The sequence below is a fragment of the Clinocottus analis genome, unplaced genomic scaffold (assembly GCF_023055335.1).
Source record: "Clinocottus analis isolate CAN_PGR_092001 unplaced genomic scaffold, fCliAna1.0.p SCAF_2, whole genome shotgun sequence".
Lineage (NCBI taxonomy): Eukaryota > Metazoa > Chordata > Actinopteri > Perciformes > Cottidae > Clinocottus > Clinocottus analis.
In genome coordinates, this window is record NW_027175931.1 from 8,805,082 (window position 1) to 8,816,086 (window position 11,005).

The 11,005-nt window shown below is 43.7% G+C and overlaps 1 protein-coding gene across 1 annotated transcript; it reads right to left on the reverse strand.

Annotated features, from left to right (window-relative positions):
• Positions 1–986: 986 nt before the first annotated feature.
• Positions 987–9,897, reverse strand: fzd4 (frizzled class receptor 4). Its single transcript, XM_068585286.1, has 6 exons — positions 9,268–9,897; positions 6,072–6,209; positions 5,521–5,907; positions 5,118–5,263; positions 4,248–4,495; positions 987–4,077 (listed from the first exon to the last, which is right to left on the reverse strand). Exons 1-6 carry the CDS (start codon positions 9,529–9,531, stop codon positions 3,659–3,661), a joined length of 1,602 nt encoding a protein of 533 aa, XP_068441387.1. The 5' UTR covers positions 9,532–9,897; the 3' UTR covers positions 987–3,658.
• Positions 9,898–11,005: the final 1,108 nt, after the last annotated feature.

The window sequence follows — 11,005 nt, forward strand, 5'->3', positions numbered from 1 at the left end:
TAAACAAACACTCAATACGCTCACAATAAATTACAGGAAGGCAATCCGAGCTGCAGACTTACATATGTGCTCTCTCTCTCTCTCTCTCTCTCTCTCTCTCTCTCTCTCTCTCTCTCTCTCTCTCTCTGTGCTGTGTGTGTGTGTGTGTTTGTGTGTGAGAGAGAAAGAAGGACAGAGGAAGCCTTGTGTGTGGCGGAGGTTATAAACTAATATATGATGAGATGGGATTGATGACAGTGATGTTTACACAGTATAATCATTGTGCTTCCAATGCCAATTCAAAACAAATTTAGCGATTATGAGGCATTTCTTATCCTAAGTATCTGTTGAAATGAAATGCAAGAGAAATCGAAACCTAGTTGCTGGCGTGTAAATGCCTGGAGTTAGTCGCCTCCTGATGAAGACTTTTATCTTGTCAGACAAAAGGTGGCAGCATTGTTCAACCCACTAAGTGAACACCACTGAGAGGAAAGGAGTTTCAGATGCAGTGGGACCCAGAAAGAAACACAAGTTTGACACTTATAACTCCCAGTAGTGGCTTTTGACAAGGCATGGAGATATTTATGCAATACAGACTGAAGCAAGGTTACTCATTAACCTCTAGTCTTTGATGCCTGCTCTGAATAAGGGACACCGCATTAAATGAATAGCTGAAGCAGTTGATTAGTCAGTTGGCAGAGAGTTAATCAGCATCTAATTTGATAATGTATTAATCGTTTTACAAGCAAAGATATAAAATAAACATTAGCGTTTGCTGCTCTTTGGGGCGACAGGGGGTCAAATGTGACATGGACAGAACATCTTTTGGTTCTGTTTGTACGCTGTAACAATACAATCTAAATGAGAAAAAAAATCTATTCATTACCAACACAAATGATCATTAGTTGCTGCCCTATTTATTGTGTGCTTTTTTTTGCAGCGCATGCACAAAAATTTCATCCCACATATCGGAAACCAAAAAGTTTTTATTCATCATCTTCTTCTGATACAAAAGCGTTTTTAAATAACAAACAAGTTTTACATTTTTTTGTCACTTTTTTTTTTACAATGATAAATTAGCAAATTCTTTATAATACAATGATGACATCATCAAGACAAGGAGTTTTCTACACAAAAGGAACAGTCTAGACCTTAAAGGCTACGATCAGGGTCGATGAACTGACCCCGACATTGATGCATATCTGGGCAAAAAGCATTTACAAACCTGTATAACCAGTGGTTCTCAAAGTCCATTCGACCGTGGCACACACTCGGCATGTTGCAAGGCACAAACGTTCAGTGAATGCTTGGTAATGTCACCTGAAGCTCTGCGTGAGCATTCCAGAGGAGACCGCAAAAACATTAAGACCGTTTCAGAGGGAAACTGCATTAGTCCAGAGGGGAGGTGGTCAGAGGTTAATTTAATTTACTTTAACTCAATGTAATGTTTATTTGACTTTGGAAATGTAATAGGTGTGCCATGGATGCTTGTTTGAGAAACACTGGTGTTTCAGGGTTCTAGGTTTTCACCAAAACCACTAAAAGTATCTTTGAATGTAATAAGGGCATGTCACATTTAGTTTTGGGGGGGAAAGGCAGCCCATACTTAAAAGTTATTTTCTATCCAATTCTAAACATTATGTTAAAAATACCTGTGACGGGCAGTGTGAGGCACTATCTGGTTTCATGACACACATGGGGCAAAGCTTCAAATCATTCAATGCCCTTATACATTTAAAAAGCCTACTTAAAGTAGAAGGTGTCACGTGACACACACCCCCATAGTATACATTCAAAGACTCACTGAAACGCTAGAGCATTGCTAGATAGATTGTCAGGCAAATATACGGTGCACAGGAGCAGTTGCAGAATTTGGTAAGTGCAGCAGTAAGACCAGAAGTAACGCATCCTATTCCAGCTTATAGTACAGTCTATAAACTGTTATAGAGGGGCACTGCAGGATTGCAAAGTTGGAAGATGAACTTCTGAAATGTAATCTTTTGCAAGGACGACTTGATTGTCTGGGAAACGAGCCATGATGTAATAGACGGAGTTAAAGAGAAACAGGCCTGCAGGGGACCAACGAGAGCATCCAACACACAAACACTAATAAATAGTGACAATTTCCTTGTGCTTCTGTGATTTCCGTATTGAACTGAAGGGATTTAAATAGAAAGTGAGCGATGAATGCAAACAGACGGCAAGAAGACACAATTTTGCAGATATTGGCTTATTATTGGTGGTATTGTAGGGATCATAACTGGTGGATAAGATGCGTGGGAACTACCTGCTATATGTGCTCGTGACGACTCTTTGTTATTTTATAATGTGTCTCTTGGCAAGTGATTGTCTAATAACCTTCTAATTCCTTAACGTGCCTCTGGTCCGATGTTTGGAAAGGAGGGCAGAGGGAATTCATTTAATTTCCTGGATTTCATGGTAACTCAAGAGCATGTGCAGTACAGGGTTCCCACAAAGACTGCTACACATCACTGGAAGCTAGCAGAGCTTCTCATCGACTGCTGAGGTAAAGCACGCAGGCCTACATTTCCCAGACGTCTTACCGCTTCCACATTTATGGGTCAATAAAAGGCACAGCTGGGTTTCTCCCAGGATTCATCGCGGTCTGACTTTATAGCTACCACAGACTTTACCGAAATGTACAACACACACTAAAAAAATAATCTCACCTTATTTTCTTTGTCTGCTCTTGCCGTCACAATATTTGTTGGAAAAGATATTGTGAATGTAACCACGTTGGAGTTATTTTTTCCGCAGCTGTTAAAGGCTCTCATGCCGGTCCTGGCAATTGGCATTTGACAATTACAGACACTTCACATATTTTATACAACTATAGTGCATTATTACAGCTTAGAGCTGGTTTCCCAAAACAATTCTGAGCAATAAAATCACCTGCTCTTCTATATAATGTACAAAAAGTGATCATTTACAAAAATGGATAATATTGATGTTCAAATGTAAACACATCACAGATTTAAGGCCATATTTAATATGTTTTCATCCGATTACAATTTCTTTTGGTCTGGTATTTCCTTTGAATTCTCCCATGGGGTGACGTGAAAACCCTACAGGACCTCAGGTTGTCAGATGCTTTTGGGAAACGTCAACCCTGCATAACGTCTGCACCAGGACCCTCCAGTGTAAAATTCTAAATTTAAAAAGACCCTAAAAAAGACACAACGGCATGAGGGTTACTGTATCCAGCAGGTTCAGTCTCTTCTGCTGAGGGCTCTGGAGAAAAGAGAGGCAGAGAGGTAGACATGGTGCTACACAGCTCATCGCTGTGTCCGGTCTGCATATTGATGCTTCTGTTCTGCTCTTCCGATCCCTCTTTCTCCATTATTCGCTTTCTCTACCTCTCTGGGCAAAGGACGTCTAACGGAGGGAGAGAGGCCACTGTTGCTACTTATGTACGACCCAATCCTCCACTTCTCTCCTCCTTAACCCCAGTGAGAGGCAGTTAGAGGGGGTGAAGCATGCTTGCAGACTCTCAGCGAGCTTTTACGATGCCATCACATCCAGTGGCTCAGTTGAGAATCTCCTGCTATTCCCTCTGATCACTTTCCTGTCCTCTCCATCTTTAGTTTGGCAGAGTGAGTGTCTGTAAGTGACAGGGTGGAAGTCCATTCCTGTCCGTTCTCTCTCTCCGTCTGCCTCCTCACACTACCGTCTCGTTGCCTTTCCCCGGTTTGATCCAGCCCTCGCCCGGTGCCCTCTTGCCCCCCCGACTCGCCCTGCTATCCCTGAGCAGGCGGGCAGTGCAGCGCTGCCAGGTGTGGAGGGTTTTCGCGGACCAGATCCACATACCTGATGTGATGCCTACAAGCAGTGACATGAAGATTCGAAGCATCTCCGATGCCACATATGAGTCCCGCGTGCTGGCCCTGAACTCCCCCCAGTGAGAGAGCTGGTAGAGGTAACAGCCGATGACGGTGGACGCTGGCACAGTGTAGAGAACCGAAAACACTCCGATCTTCACCATTAAACGCTCCAGCTTGTCTGTTTTGGCTCCGTCCTTCTGCAGATTGGAGCGGATCTTGAAAAGAGCCACGAGGCCAGCACAGATGAACAGAGTGCCTGAAGTTCAGAAAGGGAAACAACGGTCATTTAAGGACCCCCAGAAGGAGAAAACACAACGCCAGTTGCATTACGCATTGAAAGAACTGTGGATTAAGTCTTTCTTTTCATTTTATACGAGTAATTGGTCAAATCCCATGCACAAAACTGGTTGATGATGTAGTAATTACCTATTAGAAGGTATGTGGCCAGTGGTGCCACCACAAAGCCTGTGAGTGCCTCTTGCTGCTGGTTGCCAACGTAGCAGAGTCCAGTTAGGTCGTCTGCATCCACCAGTCGCATTATGAGGATGACGATGGTTTTAACGGCCGGGATGGCCCATGCTGCTATGTGGAAGTAGGAGCTGTGCATTTCTATAGCCTCATGGCCCCACTTCAGTCCAGCAGCCAAGAACCAAGTGAGGGTCAAGATCACCCACCTGAGGGAGAGAGAGAGAGAGAGAGAGAGAGAGAGAGAGAGAGAGAGAGAGAGAGAGAGAGAGAGAGAGAGAGACAGAGAGAGAGAGAGAGAGCATTCATATTGGTAGTGAATAACAGCCATGTTTCCTGTAAACAAGATGCAGAGGCAAAATTGGATGGCCTTTTACCGAGTTGCATAAAAGTCCCTTGATTAAGTTAGATCATCATGACTAGTTCCATAACAAATGAGTTGTGGTATATGTTTTAGGAGACAGTGCCGTCCTTGGTTCTTGCAGTCTGCTGCTCCTCCAAAAGGAAAGAGTGAAGACAAACAGGAAAACCAGGGCAAAGGTGAAAGGAAGCAAAAGAGCTGCGACAGCAACTGTATTGCAGCACACACTCAAAAAGGGCCTTTTTTTGATTTTATTTTAGGCTGCCTCCATGAATCCATCCAGTACAGAGGTTACGAGACAGGATAGTTGGCCTTTAAAAAAAACAGGATGCAAGTATTGTGTTCAAATTGTTCCACAAAGTCCATTCACAACAGTCAACAGACAATGGGACAAAGACTTGAAAGATTGATACCATTGAAAAAGTTTGTGTGTGTGTGTGTGTGTGTTTGTGTGTGTTTGTTGTACTAACCAGAGGGAGGAAGCCATGCCAAAGAAGTAGAGCAGAAGGAAGACTATGGCGCAGCCGGTGCTCTTTAACCCTTCTTGTACGAGGATTGGCACTGCAGTGGCATCCAGGTCACAGGAAACACGCTCCCTCCCCAGAGTCAATCGGACCTGCAGGATGGAAAGTGACAGCGGAAAGACATAAGTCCCAACAATTTGCATGACAATAGTCTGAAAATCAGACTTTTCTATTTTCATAAGCAGTAAATAATTAAATCTCTACATTTAATGATAAGAAAACAACATGATTAAGTAACTTTTTTGTCTTCAAAAATATTCACCAAATAGTAAATTGTATATTTACGACTTTACTCTGAATTATATTTCATGTGTTGTTCTCATTTGAATGTGTTTTGAGAGCTACTTACCAGGTAGGCCACGCTGTACAGATTGCAGCACATAGATAAGAAGATGATGGGCCTTTCAGGATATGAGAAGCGCTGTGAATCCAACAGAAAGGTCAGGACCGTCAGAGTGGTCGACAGGAAGCACAGCACGGCCCACACCGCCATCCACGCGTCCGTGAAGACTTTGGCCCCTCGTCGGTAAAGCCCGCTGTCATAGCCACACTGTAGAGTACAGCTTTCAGTCTGTTTTAACCAGGTATACTGGTCAGGGGCGGATCCCAGTGCCTGACAGTCCTCCTGGTGAGGAGGATGACGGACGGGCTGGTAGGGCAGGTCCTCGTCGCCCGGGCCTTCCATGCACATGTGGTTGTGGTCGTTTTGAGGTGGGAAGAGGCTGCAGTTGAGCACCTGGCGCACGATGAGAAATTGTATTTTGGTTACTTATTATGTCTGAAATACATTTTGTGCTCATTTCCATTGTTTTTAAACACCACATTTTTCATGCATCACTCAAATACCATCCTGATGTTTCATTGTTTACGTGCAGGCGTTTTTGTGATGATGAGACTCACCTCGGGCCAAATGAAGCCAAACTCATGGAGCACCGGAAGGCATTTCCTCTTGACAGATAGACACATGCTACCACACGGACCAATGGGGATGGGAACCTTGTCGGTGCACATTGGTACGTAGACTGAGCACAGGAAGAACTGGAGAAAAGTGGAGATAAAAAAAATCACCAATTGAACATATTGCTCTCAATTTGCTCTCAAAATCTGCCGTACATGTGTTCTTCTGGACATTTCATAGCATACAGTAAATAGCGACTGCGGAAACGGTTTTCGGGGTAAAACAAACATATTGAGTGATGTACACCAAAACCAAAGGGAAAGTGCAGTAACAGGTGCAACAGTTTGCCAGTGTTATGTCATATCGCAGTGCACTGCTTGGTAAAGTGTGTTTCCATTGAAGTTAAAATGAACTAAGAAGCAGAAGGTAAATCATATGAGTTGTGAAGTGATTGTTAAAGAAGCTAAAACTATAAATTACAATCGGATTACAGCTGGAAGATCGTTACACCTTGCATACACCATTCACCCCTGTTGCCTTCTCTCTGCCATTGCTTTCAATACATTGCATCATCTCTTCCAGTGGTGGGTCTCTATTTTCACTTCTAATAAAAACCTCCTCATCTTGAGTCAAGACCCCACGGCCAAGTCCAACCTGCTCCAAGGTTACACAGACAACTCTATGTCTTTAAAAACAATCTGTGGACTTGACAACACTAAGGGCATGTGCCATGTAATGCTCCATAATCCCCCCTAATCCAAGGCTCAGTTTTCTCTGTCCCATGGCAATGGTTTTGAAATAGATATCTAAATCAGAGTTATAAAGATAGTGAGCATGCAGTCTTAAGTCACATATGACTCTTTGAGGTGGTGGCGATGTGAGGGAGTAAGTACTCTTGGGTTACAAAAGGTTGCAATTTGAGGTGATTTCATGCCTTTACAGTGGATTTGGTTTGAAGCCGGAGTGTAAAATTGTGCTGGGCTCCTGATATGAAAATACACGGAAGCAGAAAGCACATCTTACTCTGCTCCCTTCAGGTAAATGAAACAAACATACGCTCCAGGATTTTGGACGGGCTGACTTTAATGTGTTAGAGTTTCAATACCATTTAAAAAAAAAATGTAAATACCCAAAACAGTATAACTAAAGCTACAGTTGGAACAAAATGTTTTGGGCTTGCGGTCTTGATCGAGTGATGGAGAAATCCCAGCTTGAAATCAGCCCTTGAACAGAGCCCAAATGAAACATGAATCCAAGAATGGTGTCAAGGTTGGGAGATAAATACACACAGAAACATTATACAACGCTTCTTCTGTGAGAATGTTTGCAAAGTAAATGAACTAATTAAAGATATAGAATCAGTGAGATACTTTTCTGATATGGCTATTTAATAATTCTTCCACATTCGCAAAAACAAACATCCTTTTGATTATGAGTCTAAAGCACATTAGAGTAACTCCTCGCTGTATACCTGACTGCGGGGAAGTCTTTAAGCTCAAAATCAGTTTATCTGAGGCGGCTGGAACTTCCTTCAAACTTAATTTGTTACACTGTTCTCTGATCGGTATCTGGGTGATGGCAGCTTTATCGCCGCAAATAGAGCAGACTGGCAGGTCTCAAGGTGGCATTAAGTTTCTCAAGTAGAGATTTTTTGTTCCCAAACTGAAGCACGCATATTGGAGTTGTCCTGAGTAATTTACTGTTTGAGTAAACAGACTCACAAAGTCTTTCAGTGTGTGAGAGGGAGCCGAGGTTTTGTCTGTGTGATTGTAAATGTTTCAAATTCACAAATAGCTCATAAAAGCAGTGGATATTAATACCATAGCAGATATTTCTCACAGTGAACTGCACCAGCGACAGTAATGTAACACATTCTGGGTGTTTCCCCCGACCGTTGGTAACCTGAGTGTTGTCACTTCACTGCTAAAAGCTGCTCCGGTTACTTGTCAGGAAGCCTCCTATTAGAGCAAATGTTAGGGGATACGGTTTCCCCTTCCTCCCTATTCAGTGAGTGAGTGAGAGAGTGAGAGAGAGAGAGAGAGAGAGAGAGAGAGAGAGAGAGAGAGAGAGAGAGAGAGAGCGGGAGGTGATGGGGGTCGGGGGGGTCTGGCTAATCTTACATTACAATTTTCAGCTGGAGGACACTTTGGTTTTATGCTGCAGTTGCTCATTGCTCTGTCTGGCTGTCTCAATCACATGCCTCTTAAACATTGTATCAATGGAGCATGTTACATTTTTATTTTATGTCTATTCCCAAATGGTATGCACAAAAGACCACTGAAAAGGCAATAAAGTCATTTAAGAAATAATTCACATACATCGCCAGACAGGGTAGTGGCCCCTTCCTTATTATCATGACACAAAGGAGCATCAAGGGAAGTGTGTGTTTGTGTAATCAGAAGTCTGCATATGATTATATGAGTATGCTTCTGTGTGAGGCATCGCCAGATAAAAAGATGTAATACAAATCATTTAAAAATAAAGTGGACTCCATTCAACAACAATTTGACCTCCGTGGTGTGTCTAGCCTTTCCTATTATAGTCTAAAATCTTAGAAACAAGGGAGACGACCAACATTTTTTTCTTGCATGGCGCATCCGACAAACAAGCAGCAATTGTCTTAGGACACTAAGGGCATCATTGTTATCCAAAAGACAGTACAGTATAGGCCTATAGCGGTGAAGACTCAGCTGTTGCTGTATGGGGCATGAACTCAGAATGTCAACAGACAGAGGAGCATTTTCATGGAAATTAGCATGACAGCCTGGCAGCAGCGGGGAGGAAGGAAGGCAGGAAGGGACCGCTCCACTTATTTTAACTCACTGAGGGTCCAACCTTTATTATGCTTTTCATTATCACTGGCACCATCAGTCTGAACAGTTCACTATTGCTGGTCGCTCCATGTCATGTGCTTTGGGACCTCACTCTGTTCCTCCCTCTCTCTCTACACACACACACACACGCGTGCACGCGCACACACACACACACACACACACACACACACACACACACACACACACACACACACACGCTCTCACACACAAATAGAGCAGACTATTTTGACACAGCCATGCCTTCTTTTTTTCTTTTTTTAAAAATCCAGGATCAGTGTTCCTAAATGTGTGCACCAGCCTCAGTGTGCGCGCCGTCTATTCTAGTCCAATATCGGTTATGCATTTCTCCCATCATTCCCAGTACCTTGAGTTGACTGGAGCAGCCGTACTGTATGAGCGGCGTGAACGTGGTCAGCTGCAGCTCGGCGTCCGACTGCAGCACGTTGCCGACCAGATTGGGCATTTTGGTAACGTTGTAGCCGAGACCTTGGCACATGCTGATCCGGATCGGGTCGCAGGTCATTTCCTCCACCTCATCGCCAAAAGCCTTCACCACGCAGAGCGGACCGACCAGCCCGGACAGGACGAGCAGTGCTGCCCCGCGGAACGACAGCATAATCCCGGGCATGGTCACCGCAACACGGAGGAGCGGCTGCCCTCTGGAAATGTTGGCACCGTTATTAATAACCTCCTGTGACCCAAAGTTGAGTTGGGTCGCCCTGGAAACCGCAGCGCGTGTTTAGGCTACAGTCCAGCAGGGCTGCAGCGCGTGTAATCCGTGCGTTTTTTGGAGGCTATCGTATCCAACTACGAGCCATTTAGTAGATACAAATTTCCCGAAAGCGGCAGAGTATCATTGCGAGATCTGTGCGTAATCAAGGGGGGTTTTCAGTTAAATAACGTGAGCATCTGCACTTTAAAAAAAAAAAACAAATTAAAAATGTGGATAAATCCCGCAGTCCTTCTTGCGTTGTTCCCCGTTATAAACTCCGTGTGGAGCAGCGCAGCGACGAGATACAGCGGTCTGGTTTTGCGCCTATTGCCTGTAAGCGTCCAGCTCTAAACTTTATTGTGTCTGTGAGGAGAGACTGTTTTGCCCGTCCAGAGGAGAGCCGACCAATCCGTGCGCGGGAGTTGGGTTTCCCTGTCCAACCCCTGACCAAGGGGGGCGGGATCCAAGAGGAAAATAGAAGAGCCAGCCTCGTGTCATCCCCTTTCCCCTTTCTCCTCTCCTCTCTTTTCCTCGAGCCGTTTCTCCTCTTCCGTCTTCTTGTTCTTCTTTCATCCTCTTCTGTCCTTTCCTCACTGTGCTCCCTCCTCTCCTTTCCTCTTCACTCCTCTCCTATTCTCCTCTCTCCTCTCCTGCACAGAAAATCAGAACGCGCTCCCCAACTAATTCTGACAATATCCAGAACCTGTATTTATACTGGCAGATGTGGCTTATGTATATTTTTATTGGCCATACTTTTAGAAAAAAAGCCATCTGAAAAGTTGATTTTTTTTTTTACAGTTTGAGTGTGTTTTCATTTTATATTTAAAGTCCCAAATGGTCTTTTAAGGCCGTCTGGAACTTCACCACAGGTTCCACTCTCCCTCTCTAAAGGCCTGTCAGCTCTAAGTGCTCGTGACATTGTAATTGAAAGTAGGGCCTTAAGTGATGCTGAAGCATTGGAAATCTGTTTTGCATTGCAATGAATGCACATACTGGACAGGTTTTGTTTGCTCGTGGCACCCTGGTAGAAGACTTCTCTTTTACAGCATGAAATCTGCACTGAAGAGCGTTGTTTTGGCTTTTCTGTGTTGTAAAAGTGGAGTTGGGCGATGGATTTGTTGCAAATATTTCAAGAGAAGGAAAGCTTAAGGAGTACTTGATTTGTGTTTCATTCCAATGATTTACGTTTCTGAGGCTGCCAGGTGTAGTCAAACTCAACTTAAGAGCTCCACTGACCTCTTCAAATACCACAAATACCATATTCTAATGCCATGTTAAATGGAAGATTCAAATAAGATTACATTTCTGTCAGAGACTTTAAAGCAAGTCATGCTGTATTTTATTTAGCTAAATGGAATGTAATTCATGTTAACATGTTTAACTCAATGGA